Source organism: Heterodontus francisci, chromosome 13 (genome assembly GCF_036365525.1).
Source record: "Heterodontus francisci isolate sHetFra1 chromosome 13, sHetFra1.hap1, whole genome shotgun sequence".
In the NCBI taxonomy this organism is placed as follows: Eukaryota; Metazoa; Chordata; class Chondrichthyes; order Heterodontiformes; family Heterodontidae; genus Heterodontus; species Heterodontus francisci.
The window spans coordinates 22,788,141-22,806,808 of NC_090383.1; the positions used below are offsets into that span (position 1 = coordinate 22,788,141).

An 18,668-nucleotide genomic window follows, 5' to 3' on the forward strand; every position below is an offset into this window, starting at 1 on the left:
CCTCGCTTCATCAATGCCCACTTGGATCTAATGCTGCAGGCCTTGAGTGAGAGGAGGGAGGTCCTCTTCCCAGAAGGTGGTGGGAGTAGGCCACCTTTTCGTGCAGCAGGTGCACCTCTGTTCAGTATTAACCCCCACCCCCCCCCACCCCACCCACCTCCTGCTCCTCTCTTACGTCTTGGTCCTCCCCTGATGAGCTGTCTTTTTCCAGGGCCTCACTTTCCTCAAGATCCACACCACTCTGGAGGGCCATGTTATGGAGAGCGCAGCAGACCACCACAATGACCGAGACCCTTGCAGGAGCGTATTGGAGGGAACCACCTGACCAGTTCAGGCACCAGAATCACATCTTCAGAAGCCCGATGGCGTTCTCAATGGTTGTCCTGCTGAGCAGGTGGCATTGGTTGTTTCACTTCTGTGCCTCTGTCTGGGGCTCCCATAGAAGGGTCATTAGCCATCTCATCAAGGGATTTCCCTTGTCCCCTTAGATCCATCCACTCACGTCAGGGGATGGAGTGAAGTACTGAGATAGCCTGAACTAGTGAAGGGTGAAGGAGTCATGGCAGCTGCCAGGAAAGTGAGTGCCCACATGGAGGAAGCTCTTGTGGTTACAGACCACCTGAATGTGGAGGGAGTGGAAGCCCTTCTTGTTGATGGATCTCACTGGCCGGTCACTGGTGCCTTGATGGACTCATGGGCGCAAGCGATTATGTCCTGCACCTGGGGGAATCCAGCGATGGAGATGAAACCCAATGTCCTCTGTGCCTGCACAGGCCCATCTGTGTCAAAGTGGATGTAGTCCCCTGCCCTCCTCAAAATGGCATCTGGGACCTGCCTGATAACTTGATGAGCTGTCGACTGAGAGATGCCACCAAGGTCCACAGCTGATCGCTGGAATGGCCTGGTTGCATAGAAGTTCAGGGCGATGAAGACCTTGACAGCTGCAGGTACGGGACTGCCATGGGGGCTGTGAGGCCTCAGGTCATTGTGGATCAGAGCACACAGGACCAAAACCACCTGCCTGATTAGGTGCAGGCTTCTGTGTCACTGGTGTTCTGTCATTTGCAGGTACCTGACTCCTGGCTCTTGTACCTGATGTCTTGGGCAGTGCCTTCCTCCCCTTGCAGCCCCCCACTGTTCTTCTCTGGCCCCCGTGCTATTCAGGAAGTTGGATCTGCATCAGCTCATCCTGGCTGCTCTGTCCAATGTCAGAGTAGCCTGTTCTCATCTGAACTCCCTCAGCTGGCCTTCGTGTGTTCACCAGGCCTTCTCTGAGCTCAACAGGCACTTAATTGGAGGCATGCACTTGATCCAGTCCCACCCGCCTGGCCTCCCTTTGAAAGTGGTGTTGCATTCCAGAGGTGGTGGGTCCCATTGCCGACCTCCGAGAATGCAATCTTCAAATCACATTCGCCTCCGCACCCGCATTTAACAGGCTTTAAAAATCCAGGCCCAAGTGTCTGATAATTCATTTGCATAATCACAAATGTCAAAACCATCAAAATCTTCCACGAACCTGCGAATGCATGTATGTAAACGCACAAAGTGTGGTGAATAAGGTTGGTGAGCTACAAGCAGAAATAACTGTGTGGGAATATGACATAGTAGTAATAACAGAAACGTGGTCCAAAAATGGTGAGGACTGGCCATTTAATATTCAAGGATACAATGTATTCAGAAAAGATGGGGAAGGAAAAAAATTACGTGCCCGGCTGCCCCCAATGGGGGCCCCCATCCAGGCCTAAAAACTCAGCCCCATAACTCTATAAGAAGTATTTCTTGACATATTTAAGAGAGGTGACCTGATCCAGTTTTATTAATACAGCTGAAAATGGGTTTATCACCAAAAATGAGCTTTTTAAGAAGAGCGTCCAATCCTCCACTTGAACTATCTGATAATGACTTATAACAAAACTATATGGAACCATTTAATAGCTTCATTGGTGCACACTTAGTAAATTAATTAATTTTTTTTTATGTGAGAAAACTTTCGAAATGTGCCTACTATTGCCAGTGCACCCAAGAAAATGAGTACAATTTGAAGACCTCAGGGCAATCAGTGGTGGAACCTTTCAATTTCGTCCTGTGAATGTGGCCAGGTTTGTGTCCGGGAAACAACTAAAGCAAATTGTGTGAATTGAGCTTTAAACCAGCAGAAAAGGTCACAATGAACACAAAAGTGGGCAAAATTCACTCACATTTTAAATACCCTGATCTGTTGCACTGGCTTGGTCAATTATTTTTTTATATACAATTCCAAAATATACTTTATTCATAGAAATCTGTAAAAAAAAAAATACATTACCAAACAGTTTCAAAAAGCACCAAGTCAAAAATTACAAACAGTGCAAAGGAGATCAATACAATCATGAGTTGCCTCATAACCCTTCCATTTCACATTTGTCATGGCAGATACATTTTTATATTTTACAGCAGACAAAATTTTTCCGGATACAGTTCGAGGGGTTTCCCATGGATCCAGCCCCTCAGTTCAGATTGGTGGGGGGCCTTACACAGTGGTCTTTCCCCATTGAGCCTTTGCTGCGGCTGCCCCAAGCTTTAGTGCGTCCCTCAGCACGTAGTCCTGGACCTTGGAAAGTGCCAGTCTGCAACATTCGGTCGTGGACAACTCTTTGCGCTGGAAGACCAGCAAGTTTCGGGCAGACCAAAGGGCGTCTTTCACCGAATTGATAGTCCTCCAGCAGCAGGTGATGTTTGTCTCGGTGTGCGTCCCTGGGAACAGCCCGTAGAGCACAGACTCCTGTGTTACAGAACTGCTTGGGATGAACCTCGACAAAAACCACTGCATCTCTTTCCACACCTGCTTTGCAAAGACACATTCCAGAAGGAGGTGGGCAACCGTCTCTTCCCCACCACAGCCACCACGGGGGCATTGTGCGGAGGGGGTGAGACTTCGGGCGTGCAGGAAGGATCTGACGGGGAGGGCTCTTCTCACCACCAGCCAAGCTACATCTTGGTGCTTGTTTGAAAGTTCTGGTGATGAGGCATTCCACCAAATGACTTTGGCGGTCTGCCCGGGGAACCATCCGACAGGATCCACTGTCTCCTTTTCCCGAAGGGCCTTGAGGACATCCGTGCAGACCACTGCCTGATGGATCAGTGATCAAAGGTGTTGGCTTGGTCAATTCCACACAGATTACATTGATATTACTAGGGTATACAAGCATAAACTCTGCTCCCTAATATCTATTGTTCTTCAGGCTTTCATACACGTTAAGTGAAAGGAGGTTACAAATCCATGTTCCACTGTACTTTCAGCACAATTTTTACAAATGTCATATGCTTTTATTCAAGGTTGGTTTTGAGTGTTAAAGTTTTGGGGGTTGAGTCAGGTTTTTGAAGCTGTTGACAGTTTTGGCTAGTTTCCTAATTTGGTGTGTATGTTAGTTATTTAAAGTAACTGTAGTTTCCAGTTTATTTTGAACAGTTCTTTCTTTTTCTTTTGGGCCTCCTTATCTCGAGAGACAATGGATACGCGCCTGGAGGTGGTCAGTGGTTTGTGAAGCAGCGCCTGGAGTGGCTATAAAGGCCAATTCTGGAGTGACAGGCTCTTCCACAGGTGCTGCAGAGAAATTTGTTTGTCGGGGCTGTTGCACAGTTGGCTCTCCCCTTGCGCCTCTGTCTTTTTTCCTGCCAACTACTAAGTCTCTTCGACTCGCCACAATTTAGCCCTGTCTTTATGGCTGCCCGCCAGCTCTGGCGAATGCTGGCAACTGACTCCCACGACTTGTGATCAATGTCACACGATTTCATGACGCGTTTGCAGACGTCTTTATAGCGGAGACATGGACGGCCGGTGGGTCTGATACTAGTGGCGAGCTCGCTGTCCAATGTGTCTTTGGGGATCCTGCCATCTTCCATGCGGCTCACATGGCCAAGCCATCTCAAGCACCGCTGACTCAGTAGTGTGTATAAGCTGGGGGTGTTGGCTGCTTCAAGGGCTTCTGTGTTGGAGATATAGTCCTGCCACCTGATGCCAAGTATTCTCCGAAGGCAGCGAAGATGGAATGAATTGAGACGTCGCTCTTGGCTGGCATACGTTGTCCAGGCCTCGCTGCCGTAGAGCAAGGTACTGAGGACACAGGCCTGATACACTCGGACCTTTGTGTTCCGTGTCAGTGCGCCATTTTCCCACACTCTCTTGGCCAGTCTGGACATAGCAGTGGAAGCCTTACCCATGCGCTTGTTGATTTCTGCATCTAGAGACAGGTTACTGGTGATAGTTGAGCCTAGGTAGGTGAACTCTTGAACCACTTCCAGAGCGTGGTCGCCAATATTGATGGATGGAGCATGATGTTCGTTTTCTTGAGGCTGATGGTTAGGCCAAATTCATTGCAGGCAGCCGCAAACCTGTCGATGAGACTCTGCAGGCACTCTTCAGTGTGAGATGTTAAAGCAGCATCGTCAGCAAAGAGGAGTTCTCTGATGAGGACTTTCCGTACTTTGGACTTCGCTCTTAGACGGGCAAGGTTGAACAACCTGCCCCCTGATCTTGTGTGGAGGAAAATTCCTTCTTCAGAGGATTTGAACGCATGTGAAAGCAGCAGGGAGAAGAAAATCCCAAAAAGTGTGGGTGCGAGAACACAGCCCTGTTTCACACCACTCAGGATAGGAAAGGGCTCTGATGAGGAGCCACCATGTTGAATTGTGCCTTTCATATTGTCATGGAATGAGGTGATGATACTTAGTAGCTTTGGTGGACATCCGATCTTTTCTAGTAGTCTGAAGAGACCACGTCTGCTGACGAGGTCAAAGGCTTTGGTGAGATCAATGAAAGCAATGTAGGGGGGCATCTGTTGTTCACGGCATTTCTCCTGTAGTAACATAGGCGATAACCCTCCTATCAAGAGCTGTACTCAACTCTACTATTTGGCTTGGGCTAGACTTCCAGAAATAGTTTTTCTTTAACCACCCTTTCAAATCCTTTAATCATCTTAAACACCTCAATTAGATCACTCCTCAATCTTCTATACTCGAGGGAATATGAGCCTAGTCTATGCAATGCATAAGGCCTGATTTTTAACTCTGTGCAAGTGGATGGGTTCTGAGTGAGTTAGTTTCTGAACTATTGTGGCAGAAACCCACTAACAAGGAAGCCAGAATTTCAAAATAAAGCCCCCATTGGATAAAGCATATGCTTGTAATCAGGAAACAACAAATGAGAGCAAAGTTGTGAGTAACACCTCTTGATTTGACATGAGAATCTGAAAAAGACAGAGGCAGGAGGATGTGTAGAGCTAAGTTTTGCTACACAATGGGTATAATGTTGGGATTGTTGCTTTCTGTGTTTGCTTTTGGGTTGGTCCATTCAGTTGGTAAGTAACTGGTACCTCTTGTTTTATCTTTAAATATTGCTGTGTTGAATTTTGTGTATTGTTCTATGTGCAATAGTTGGAGCAGGTGGAGAGCAGCAGCAAGACAGAGTGCTAACTAAATGTGTTGCTCTCACTGATTCAGAGAGGATGTGGCTTCTACTGCAACTCATTAAAACTTGTGTCATTTGGGAAGTTTGTAACTGAAGGTTTTGTCGGTGATGTCTGCTCGAAGCTCCAGCAGTCCCTGTCCACTGGTTTTGGCAGCCCCACAAATCAACTTCTGGTAGCTAAGCACCAACTTTATATCTAGTTTATTTGAAGCACTTGAAAATTTTCAAAAATCTACTTTTTAAATTGTTAAACCCGGTTATTCTGCTCTTTTTTTTTGGTCCCTCCCCCAACCTAATGTGCCTAACCCACAAGTCAGAATGGTGCCTATTCTATATGTTATGTCCTCTCCTTAAGCATATATAATGGTAAGAGATCATTTTCAAATGCTAACTTATGAAACTTGTGGGGCGGGTGGGGTGGGGTGGGGGGAAGCTGAGTTCAAAAAGAAGTGAGGTACAACTAAAAGAAAAGCCTTGAATAAAGGTGGAAAAAGTTTAATAGCTGAAGTCCATTGCTTCAAGCTGGAAAATGTTTAATGGCCCTTATTGGATGACAAGATTTTCTATTTACTTGTGTGTGTTTGTTCTTTGCAAAGTGAAACCAAAAAGCCTCATTTTTTTTTTTAAACTTGCAGTTATATAGTGCCTTTCAGGACCTCAGGATGTTCCAAATTGCCTTACAGCCAAAGAATGATTTTCATTCAAAGGTGAAAGAGTTCAAATAGGATGAATGTGAAGAATCTCTTTCTACTTGTGGGTGAGCCCAAAGCAAGCGGGCATAAACATATGGCCACAAACCAAGCAAAGAGAGAATTTGATGAATTGCTTTACATGTGTGGTGTGTGTGTGGAACTTGCGGTCACATGGAGTGGTTGGAAAAATTAGAACATTGAACCATTTTTTTGTGTGTACAGAAGGAGGGCATTTGGCCTTTCATGTCCATGCTGTCTCTCTGCAAGAGCAACTCGCCTATTCCCACTCCCCTGCCTTTTCCCTGTAGCCCTGCAAATTTTTTCTCTTTCGATAATTGTCCAATTCTGTTTTGAAGGTCTCCATCTGTCTCCATGACCTGCTTAGGCAGTGCATCCCAGATCGTAAACACTCACTTTTTAAAAAAAAAAACATTTTTCCTCATGTCACCATTGCTGCTTTGGCCAATCACATTTTAAATCAGTGTCTTCTAGTTCTCGACTCTTCCACCAACGGGAACTGTTTCCACCTATCTACTCTGTCCAGACCCCCTATTGATTTTGAATACCCCTATCAAATCTACTCTTAATCTTCTCTAAGGAAAACAGCCTTCGCTTCTCTAATCTATCCACATAGCTGAAGTTCCTCATCTCTGGAACCATTCTAGTAAATCATTTCTGCACCCTCTCAAATGCCTTCACATCCTTCCTAAAGTCCAATGCGCAGAATTGGACATAATACTCCAGTTGAGGCCGAATCGGTGTTTTATAAAAGGTTCATCACAACTTCCTTGCTTTTGTACTCTGTTCCCCTATTTATAAAACCCAGGATCCTGTATGTCTTATTAACTGCTTTCTCAACCTGCCCTGCCAGCTTCGACAACTTGTGCACATATACCCCCAGGTCCCTATGCTCCTGCATCCGCTTTAGAATTGTATCCTTTATTTTGTATTGCCTTTCCTCATTCTTGCTACTAAAATGAATCACTTCACACTTCTCTGTATTAAATTTCTTTTGCCACATGTCTGCCCATTCCACCAGCCTGTCTATGTCCCCTTGAAGTCTATCACTATCCTCCTCACAATTCACAATGTTTCCAAGTTTTATGTCATCTGCAAATTTTGAAATTGTGCCCTGCACACCCAGGTCTGGGTCATTGATTATAGATCAAGAAAAGCAATGGTCCTAATACCGATCCCCGGGGAATCCCACTTTATACCACCTTCCAGTCCTAAAAACAACCATTTACCACTGCTCTTTTTTGTCACTCAGCCAACTTCATCTCCAGGCTACCACTGTCCCTTTATTCCATGGGCTTCAACTTTGCTGACAAACCTGTTATATGGCACATCATCAAACACCTTTTTGGAAGTCCATGTACACCACATCAACCACATTACCTTCATTAATCCACTATTGCCTCAACAAAAACTCAGCCAAGTTAGTTAAACACAATTTGCCCTTTTTCAAATCTGTGCTGGTTTTCCTTTTATTAATCTACATTTGTCCACGTGACTATTAATTTTGTCCCAAATTATAGTTTCTAAACGTTTTTCCACTACCCTGAGGTTAAATTGACTGGCTTCTAGCTGCTGTACTTGCCCTTCAAAAAAAAAGGTGTAAGGATATAACATTTGCAATTCTCCAGTCCTCTGACACTAACTCTGTATCTAAGGAGGATTGGAAGATTATGGCAAGTGCTTCCACAATTTCCACCCTAACTCTATCCTCAGATACATCTCATCCAGTCCTGGCAACTTACCAATTTTAAGTACAGCCAACCTTTCTCATACATCCTCTATCAATTTTAGCCCATCCAGTGTCTCAACTACCTCCTTTTTCATGATGTGGGCAGCATCTTTCTTTCTAAATACAGATGCAAAGTACTCCTTTAGTATCTCAACTACGCCCTCTGCCTCCATGTGTAAATCCCCTTTTAGCTTCCGAATCAGCCCCACTCTTCCTTTTTACTATTTATATGCATATAGAAGACGTTGGGATTCCCTTTTCATGTTAGCTGCCAGTCTCTTCTCATACACTCTTTTTGCTTCTAATTCCTTTTATCACTTCCCCTCTGAATTTTCTATATTCATCCTGGTTCTCAATTGTATTCCTTCTTTGGGCCTCCTTATCTCGAGAGACAATGGATACGCGCCTGGAGGTGGTCAGTGGTTTGTGAAGCAGCGCCTGGAGTGGCTATAAAGGCCAATTCTAGAGTGACAGGCTCTTCCACAGGTGCTGCAGAGAAATTTGTTTGTCGGGGCTGTTGCACAGTTGGTTCTCCCCTTGCGCCTCTGTCTTTTTTCCTGCCAACTACTAAGTCTCTTCGACTCGCCACATTTTAGCCCCGTCTTTATGGCTGCCCGCCAGCTCTGGCGAATGTTGGCAACTGACTCCCACGACTTGTGATCAATGTCACAGGATTTCATGTCGCATTTGCAGACGTCTTTATAGCGGAGACATGGACGGCCGGTGGGTCTGATACCAGTGGCGAGCTCGCTGTACAATGTGTCTTTGGGGATCCTGCCATCTTCCATCTTGCCATCTTATGCACCTGATATCTGTCATACGTGTACATTTCTTTTCTGCTTCCTCTTGCTCCCATCTCTTTCATTCAGGGAGCTCTGGCTTTATCCTACCTATTCACTCTTGTGGGAATGTACCTCGACTAAAATCAAACCATCGCCTCTTTAATTCTAGTTTTGCCTGCCAATCTTTCATTCCAGTTTACCTGTGTCAGATCTGTTCTCACCCCATTGAAGTTGGCCCTTCCCCAATTAATTATCTTTACTCTGGATTGCTCCTTGTCCTTTTCCATCGGCAACCTAAACTTTATGATACTGTGATCACTCTCCCCTAAATGCTCTCCTTCTGACACTTGACCCACCTCATTCCCCAGAACCAGATCCAGCAATGCCTCCTGCCTCATTGGGCTGGAAACATACTGATGCAAAAAATTATCCTAAACACACTTCATAAACTTTATCCCCCTTCCGCCCTTTAAACTGTTACTATCTAAGTCTATATTAGGATAGGTGAATTGGGAATAGAAAGATGCAGAGGCAGGGTGGGAAGAGTGGAAAGATGCTTGTGTGGAGGACAAATACTGACATTGTGCTGAATAGCCTGTTTGTTTCTGTGCTGCAGATCCCCTGTCTGATCAACCTGAGTTTGCAATCTCCATTATATGTTGTATCGTCTTGCCTTCATAATACTCTAACTTTCCACCATATCCATTGGTTTCCTTCTACCAAACCTCCCTTCTTTAATTGTAATAGTTCACCAGTGATGTGGCATATACCTGAGCAGTTGATTCTTGAGAAACATTCTTTAAGCAAATTAATGTTTGTGTCCAACAGGAGAAGTAGTGTTTAACTAGCTTTCTGCTCCAGGAGTTGACAGTTTACATATTAATCTATTAACCGTTCATAGAGGTTTGATTAATTTTCTTTCAACATCATATTCTGAACTTGTATCTATTCTTGCAGCTCTAATATGAATGCCTTGGTCTATGGTAGGAAGTATAATCATGTAGTTAACCCTTTACAAATGGTTCATTGACCAACCACTAGCTGTGAGTAAAATTCTACTTAGTGCTACACACTATTCAGAAATTGTTTTGACTGCTATGCACAGTTTGCAAAATATGAAATATTTTAATTTGCTGTCTAGTTGAGATTGTTTTGTCCACTTGTTTTCAAACTGTCTCTCCCTCCACCCACCCACCATGTGCATATTCTTGCTATTCAGCAAAGAATTTACAATGCTAAAACAGACCATTCAGCCTAACTAGTCAATGCTGGCAGAGTTAACGTAGATCAGTGAGCAAAGGGTGATGGGTGAATGGGGTTTGGTGCCAGTTAGGATATGGGCAGCTCTCCTGCTAAAGATAGGGTTGTCAACCCTCCAGGATTGAAGATTAATCTCCAGGTTACTGCTGCAAACAACTCGGAAAAAAAAAATCATGGGAGTATTAATTTTTTTTTTGCATTTTCTTCAGATACTTTTATAAGAGATAAAGCATTCGGAGATGGGGTGGGGGAGGCTTTGATGAACTGCCAAGATTAAGTCAATTGTGTGACAAGGGTCTGTTCCCTTTCCAATAGGCTATGGGAAAGCAGTGCACTGGAAGAATGGACCAGTGGTGGGAGTTTGAGGCAGGAGGTCATGTGACAACACCTCCAGAAATACACCTAACCAGAGTTACCAACCTAAGTCTGCAAATATCAGTTCCCCACAGGATTCAGACTGATCTGATCATAAAGCGGGTTGGAAGAGTTTCAAAACTACTGGGTTGCTGTGAGTCCACTGGAGTGTATTTTTCTTTTTTTTTAATAAAAAAAGAGGTGTACAACTCATTGGAATACCTGAAGCAGCCAGGCCATTCACTTGAATGAATGCTGTTGGGAAGCATGCCACTTGGGGCACTGCAAATCTCTAGTGCTTGCACCCCCTGGTGCACGGAAGTAGAACTTCAGCTCCTTTCTTCCTCATAGGTTTGAGTCCGACGCATAGAATCACTGTTGGTTTTGGGTTAATGTGACATGTTTGGGTGTCTGGTGCACCGCTTTGTGAGATGAGGGTGTATTTTGAGGGTGGGAGGGTTTGGGCATGGGTGATCAGTGCTTCTGATTAGTGGCCTCCCCTCATCTCATCTCTGGTTCTTTTGCCAATGATTTTAAATCTGTGTTCTCTGGTTAGTGACTCTCCTGCCAGTGGAAACCGTTTCTCTTTATCTACTTCCATCATTTGGGCGGCACAGCGGCGCAGTGGTTAGCACTGCAGACTCACAGCTCCAGCGACCCGGGTTCAATTCTGGGTACTGCCTGTGTGGAGTTTGCAAGTTCTCCCTGTGTCTGCGTGGGTTTTCTCCGGGTGCTCCGGTTTCCTCCCACAAGCCAAAAGACTTGCAGGTTGGTAGGTAAATTGGCCATTATAAATTGCCCCTAGTACAGGTAGGTGGTAGGGGAATATAGGGACAGGTGAGGATGTAGTAGGAATATGGGATTAGTGTAGGATTAGTATAAATGGGTGGTTGATGGTTGGCACAGACTCGGTGGGCCGAAGGGCCTGTTTCAGTGCTGTATCTCTTTTTTAAAAAAAAACCTCACAATTTTGAACTTTTAAAAAAAATCTCACCTTAACCTTCTCTGCTTTGAGAACAATCCCAGCTGCTCTAGTGTCTCTGTGTAACTGAAGTCCCTCATCCTTGCTACTATTGTGATAATTCACCTCTCCACCCTCTCCAAGGGCTTGATTTTTTTTTTAACTAATAGTGATCAGAGGAATGTTGATGAATCTTCATCTGATTTTTGTAAAGTGTCCAGGTTGAGTAATCTGATGCAATGATATTACAGCAAAAGTAATTTAGTTGCATTGGTTAAGTATGTCAACACTTCCCCACCTCATTCACTGCTGTTTCCTATAATGTTCCAGGTGTTGGGAGCACAGGAAAGACTCCTGTTGGTCCAGGATTTCCCAGAGATATTAACACGACTGACTCTGGTGTTCAAAATGCCACCCTAATTGCAATCTATAGCTACAACAACCAGTCGAATGACATCTTCCTGTTTAAAGTTCAGAGGATACATAAAGCACAAATACAGGTAAGTAGGACCATGTGCAAGTGTCATAGAAAAGACTGACCTTCAATTCTTTCATCATTAAACTGATCACCCGTCCACATTTGAGAACAATACAATTCAGAGATTTACAACCACACCACATTGCCACAAATTAGAGATGATTTATAGTCAACTTGTTAAGGGACCATAGAATTCAAAGGAAAATATTAGTGTGCTTCTAGCATTTTGTTTTGTTTGATTTCCATCACCTGTAGTATCTTGGTCATCTTGCTTTCTATCTGTATTTGTACTGATTTCAGTTGTGTGTGAATATTCCAAAAGATGAGCATTGCCTATTCCATTATGGAATGGAAATCTAGTATAATGTACACATACAGTTATAGAATGATACAGAACGGAAGGAGGCCATTTAGCTCATTGTGCCTACTATTTGAAAGAGCTACCAATTAGTCCCACTCCCCTGCTCCTTCCCATAGCTCTGTAAATCTTTCCTTTTAAAGTACTGTATATATCCAATTCCTTTTAGAAAAAATTCCTCTACCCATTCGAGCAATGCTTTCATGCACGTGCAAAAAAAAAATCTCCTAGTTCCCTCTCCCGTTCTTTTGCCAATTATCTTAAATCTGTGTCCTCTGGTTACAGACCCTCCCACCAATGGAAATAGTTTTTCCTTATTAACTCTCATCAAAACCTCTTCATAATTTTGAGCACCTGTATTAAACCTCCTTTTCTCCTTCTCTGCTCTGAGAACAATGCCAGCTTCTCTAGTCTCCACATAACCAAGGATCCTCATCCCAGTACCATTCTAGCAAATCTCCTCTGCACCACCTTCAATGCTTTGACCTCCCATTGCCAATCATAATTATAAGGACAAGGTTTGTGGCAGTTGGGGCAGCTCGAAGTAGAGATGATTGCAGAAATGGAGTTTATTTGTAGAACAAGTTGAGGAACTGGGAGATACACAACTGATCAGTAAAGCACCACCACTGGCCAGAGTGTAATTATTGGGTGAGAATGGACTTTGTTTTGTTCTGAAAGTTTATTTGAAGGGAGAGGTTGAAAGGACAGGAAGGCAGTGATCTCCAAAGAGAGCGAGGACAAGGTGAGTTGAGAAGGAGGTCGCAATCACCAAGGATGAGAAGCCACTTGTTGCAGAGACTGAAGGAGGAAAGCAGTGAGGATATCTGAGAAACTGAGCATGGAACTTGAGTAGAAGGTCAAGAACAAGAATTTGAATGGGCGGAACAAGGTAATGCTCAAAGGAGGAGAGGTGTCGGACAAGTAGGGGGACAGACTTGGTGATAAAGGCCACAATATATAGCCAGGCAGGGAGATTTCAGTAAGGGGCAAGGTGTCATCATCCATGAGACAAATTCCATCGAGGCCATGATGTCGATGCAATCATCCACCATAAGTCATAACTGGCCTTGTTGACCAATGTGCCATGAGTAAAATGGTGTAATGTACAAAACCCACTTGGTCACCTCTTTCAATCTTCATCCTGCCCCCCCCCCCCCCCCCCACTTCTTGCATGAATGATGAATGGTACATATTGAAGTGACGTTATTTCTGATCAATTGTATGTCAACATTTTGGACATGAAGCTTGTAATTCACTTCATTTATATTTCAGTTAGCAATTTCAATTCTAATGTGATCTCCTTTTATCAGATCCTTTCTCAACACATTACCCCTTTTTCCTCCACCCCCACACCCCTCTCTAGGCATAGTCCCTTACTCTATGGCTATACACCCAGCTGGGCACCAGTTTCCAGATCTTTAATGTTCTGAATCAAACTGACTGGCTTGAAGATGCCTTTTTTTTTTAAAACCTTGTTCAATGCAATCTCTTCTATTGTCTGCAGACAGATTAGAGGAATCTAAAGATTTTAATTTTTTTTATATTTTAGATGCAAGATAAGAATTTGCTGCTCTACACTTTAATTTTACACTTCCCCTATCAGAGGGTTAAAAATAAATCCAGCATGAGCAGCTGTGTTCCAAGGAGATGTAAAAACAGGTCTATTTTCTTTTTAAAGGTTGTTGCTGGACTGAAGTATTTTCTCCATGTTGATATTGGAAGAACTGTATGTCGTAAAGGAAAACCATATAACTTCAAATACTGCTCATTTGAAACGCATCTGCCACTGATTAAGGTGAAACCATTCCCTTTTTATTTCAACCTGTATTTGGAAGGCAGCATATGCCTCGATAAAAGGAAATAAGTTTGTTTCCATTCTGTAACCATAACCATTCTCCTGTTGAAACATAAATCTACACATGTAAAAAAAAAACACAAACCTCTTAGGACCAGAAAAAGGCCAAAAGACCCAACAAACCTGTTTGTGATTCTAGTGAATCTTCTGGTTGTTGAGTGAGGGATAATTACCAGTAGAAAAAAAAAATGCACTTCCTCCATTTTAAGATATCCTGTGTTGGTATTTAGCTCTCCAAAGTTAGATGTAGTATAGGTCTATGCAGCCCCAACAATTACCCTAACCTCTATTTCTACTGCACCAGCATGACATTTTCCATTTCCTTGTACCAGACATCCACTGTATTCTGAGATTACCAATTGATTCCAAATTGAGGAAGTTTTATGCTGCAGGCTCTTTGCCTTTTAAGAACTGAATTGAGACTAATTAAATTCATTTCAAGTATCAGCTTTACAAAGACAGACTGCTTTACAATCATTCCATCGGTCTGGGCTGGAGCCAAACCCTTGGCTTCGAAGTTAGGAGTCCTGTTTTGATGGGTTAGCCAAAAAAAAAAGTAACTCTTCCTTTTGCAGAAGGGTGTCCAGGGATATCCAAAGGTTTAAGTCTTGGCTGTCACTGTAACCAGATTTATATAGGGATTGAAATTCAGTAATCATGACTAATAGCTTTGGCTAAATATTGGTAATTTAAACTAATTTAATAGTAAGTCAGAAGTTGTTGAAACTTGGAGGCTGAAGATCTTCAGTCTGATAATTGTTACTTAGAATGCATGTGACATCAAGGGCTGGTTAAATGCACCGGACTGCAGGATCAATAAGTTAAACAATATAATTAGACAAACAGTGGGATGCTTGGACTCACCCCTGTTTAATTTAATGGTAGAGGTGCAGCTGGGGAAGGAAACCCAAACATTTAATCTGCATGAGAAGTAACCAACTTTGATTTAAAATTTTGCTCAAATTCTTGAGGGGCAGCAATTTAAGAAACAAGATAACCAATGGATCTGGAATTTGGCTGAATTTTCAAAAGTAATTTGATAACCGTCCAGAAACTATCTTTAATTTTGGGCTTTATTTTGAAAAAAAATAAACAAGTGAGCTAGAGTAGGGGTTCTGAATCTTTTTGCTTTGAGCACACCCCTCTGTGTTCCAAAAATTCCACGGAACCCCTGTAACACAGGTCATTTTCTGTATCTATATATTTAAAAAGTCATACAATTAAGATTTTTGTTTTACTTCGCTGATGTGAAACTTTTTGTTGGTGCTGAAAAACAGTTCTGTCAAGACTTGGTGTTCTCTTCAACAAGCACATGTGCATGTCATGCTCAATGTTCATCCTGGCTTGATACTTTGACAATCCAGCTTTGCATGAGTAGGTTGTACTAAGTGGTTGCGAGATTCAAAGAAAAATGTTTCCTTTGGCATTTCACTGAACTTGGTCCTGAGGGAGCTGTCTGGTAAACCATCAATTAGATCTTCTAATAACTTTGAGACAGAGAGTGGCAGTTTAGCTTCAATATTCTCACTAAAGGGGCATGTAGCCCACTGGTGTGCAGCACATATTTTTCCAGAAGTCATGACAGAACAAAGAGACTTGTTCTGTTGTGAGTTCTGGAAAATAGGTATTGAGTATGTTGCATCGACCAGAAAGACCAACTGTGGTTTGATTACTTTTTTTTTCCCTTGAATCAAAGAATGTAAGAGCTCAAACATCCATGATCCTCCCACAGAAAAGAACTTTACACACTTGCAGTTTCCTTTTGAATGTATCAATTCTTTCACAATGGAAGAAAGAGAGTTTTCCCATTTTGTATAATTTTACTCAGTGTCAAGCAGACCCCAACCTGCCACGAATGATCTATGCTGTACGACTGAGTCGAAAGTGGCTATGAGTCTAAACTGTTGGTGGAGTGAAGAAATTACTTGTTTGAAGATCACCAGACACTGGGCTGGAAAGACATTTGTATATTAAGCGATGCTACTTGTGGAGACAAAGGACTATTTCCTGCTCCAATTAATCCAAATGGGTTTTGATCACCAGACAGTGAAGGTGTAAGGAAGCGCAATCCAGGGCCTGTTAAGACAATACAATCCACAAACGCAGAAGTGGTTAAGCCAGTTAGTCACATGACTGACCTGGCCAACTTGGGTTTTTATTTGCACCACACAGCAAAGAATACAGAAGGTAGTTTTGCAATTGAAGCTGAAACAAGCAAGGCGCTCTCACTTTCTCTCAAGCCACTGGACCCGTGGAAGCCACGTACACCTCAAGAAAAGACACTGACATTGAAACCAGTTGAAGCGTGAACTGGGCCCCAACGAATAGCAGGACTTAACAGAAGCCAAAGACACAACAGTGAACTCAAAGGACAGTAAATAACTAATAGATATTGCCTCAAACTTTTTCCCCTTTTTATTCTTTCTACTTTTTCTGTCTCTATCTGCGTGTCTGTTTATCACTTATGCATGCTAGCATGGTCGCGTCGCATATTTGTAGTTGTTAACCAGATTAGAGTTTAAGATTAATAAACTTCTAACTTTCTTGTTTAAATCTAAGGAAACCTGTCTGATTTCTTTGCCTTACAGTTGGAGCAGTGAACAAGGATTCACTGAGGGAGCTAAAAACACGGTGTGGTGTTTCTAAAATTCAACCCTGTTACTGTTAAACCAGGCAAAGGCTGAGAGGGAATCCCTAGACCCCTTCTCACCTGGTCATAACATCAGCATATGAGGTAATCCAGTTTAGCCAACCACATCATATTTTCAGTATCTCTAAGTTCAGCTAAGAAAGTGTACCTCTTCCGGAGGTGAAAAATACTGGTAAGCTTTCTGCCTCTATGCATGAAGAAAGAATTGTGCACTGCACCTACTTCCTCACAAAGTGCAGCAGGATTTGGAGCCTCTGCTGGGGCCAGGAATGGAGGTGGGCACGAGCTAAAAATAGCCCCACTGGCCAGCATGCTAGTTCCCCAGCTCCATCCCGCCCCTGGGCCATTTTTGTGGAGGAGGGATGTGGGGAGCGTGCCAGGATTACCTGCATGCATCTGGTGGGAAGCCAACATGCTCTTTAAGAGCCAATTACAGGAGGCTGACCGGGATTATCAGGTGGCTTTCAGGTTCCAGCAGGTGCCAGCCTATCTGCTTGTAGGTGGCCACCTGGTAGCAGGCTGTGGAGAACCAACACTTCAGGCAGGCCTAGAGGGCCCTCCCTGGGTACTGCAGAAGTCACAGGCTGCCCTGTAGAGGAGCTGCCCCTGCAGCCCCACCCCCCAAACCTGCACAACCGCCAACCCCCCCCACTCCCCCACACAGACACGTGGCCTGGCTGCAAAAGCCATTTTTTTAATTACATTTAAAGTTGGCGAGAGTTTGCCTCCATCTTGAAGCACCCTCTCCCTTACTTGCCCTCCCTTGCACCCTGCTGCTCCTTTCAAGTTGGAAATCTTCTGATTGGCCCTCCAGCTTCAAAAGCCTGCCTACTGCCCTTGACAGGATGGTGAGCCTGCCCTCAGGTAATTAATTGGCTGCCCTGGGGAAGTCGGTGACTGTTTCCCACACAGTGGGCTGGATTTGAAGTGCCCACTGCCAGGAGCGGCGATGGGTGAATAAATGGCAGTCCACGTATCGCCATGCCGCCAAGGTCTCCCGCATAACAGCTCATTTAAATACCCCGTTAGGCCTAAAGGCCTGCTCAAGTCGGGAAAAAGAACCCAACCGATCAGCAGACCCGAGCCCGACCCCAACTCAGCCTGACCTGACCATCCCTTTACTTACTTTCCGACTGGGAAGCTCCACGAAGCTGCAGTGCATGCGTGATGACGTCATAGTGACGTCACTCGCTCACTGCGCAGACTCAGTTTTGTCCTGGACTCCCAGCTCAGGTAATTATTTTTTTAAATACTACTTACCAGCAGAGCACTTACCGTGTGTGTCTGGCCCGACCCAACCTGAGACCGAAAGCAGGACTCCGAAGAGGGGCCCAACCCGAACCAGGTTACTTTACTGTTCAAATATGAGAATTACAATAAATGCGACCACACTCAAAGTCCAAACTAAACACAAAAGTCTTAACTGGTGGGCAGGATGTTTCATTGACAAGATCATACGGTCCTATTAAAATCCACCTTGGCTCAATTGTCCAATGGTGCGTCCAGTTCTTTGTTCCGAGAGAGAGAGCTGATCAAGCATATATAATAAACATAGCTTCTTGGAGCTAGTTTATCCACACTTCAAAAGAAGGCAAATTTTGATGTAATCAATCTGCTAGTTTGTCACTGTCACCTCTCTCATCCTTTCAAAACACTTTTGGACCACTTAGGCCAGCTAAATTAGCATTTTTAAAACTTGATCAGTCTCTCATCTTGGTGTTTTCAGATACCATGACTGCAGGTTTTTTGTGTACATGAAGCTCCTCCAGTTCTAAATTGGCATCAAAGCAGAACATATCTTTGAAATATGTCTGTCTGTTTATTGGTTTCAACTCTATTTTTATGACTTCTCTGCTTTTTGCTAAACATTCCATAGTCTGTTTTTTTTCAGTTACTCAGTTTACCTGCAATGAAAACATTTGTTAACAGATTACTATAGGAACATAGGAGCAGGAGTAGGCCATTCAGCCCATTTGGCTGCTCCACCATTCAATTAGATCATAGCTGATCATCTACCTCTGTCACTTTCCAGCATATCTCCATATCCCTTGATGTCATTAGTATCCAGAAATTTATTGATTT

General features: G+C 43.6%; 1 protein-coding gene across 2 annotated transcripts in view; it reads left to right on the forward strand.

Moving 5' to 3' along the window:
* Nucleotides 1–5,224: 5,224 nt before the first annotated feature.
* LOC137376762 (cystatin-F-like) overlaps nt 5,225–18,668 on the forward strand; it is a 28,505-nt gene continuing 15,061 nt past the window's right edge. The window contains exons 1-4 of one of the 2 annotated variants that reach the window (XM_068045758.1): nt 5,225–5,336; nt 11,573–11,742; nt 13,760–13,876; nt 16,525–16,658. In XM_068045758.1, coding sequence (XP_067901859.1) covers nt 5,249–5,336; nt 11,573–11,742; nt 13,760–13,876; nt 16,525–16,536 — 387 coding nt within the window. In that variant the 5' untranslated portion in view covers nt 5,225–5,248 and the 3' untranslated portion in view covers nt 16,537–16,658. Of the gene's footprint in view, nt 5,337–11,572; nt 11,743–13,759; nt 13,877–16,524; nt 16,659–18,668 lie in introns of those variants that run through there. The other variant, XM_068045757.1, reaches the window with a different exon arrangement.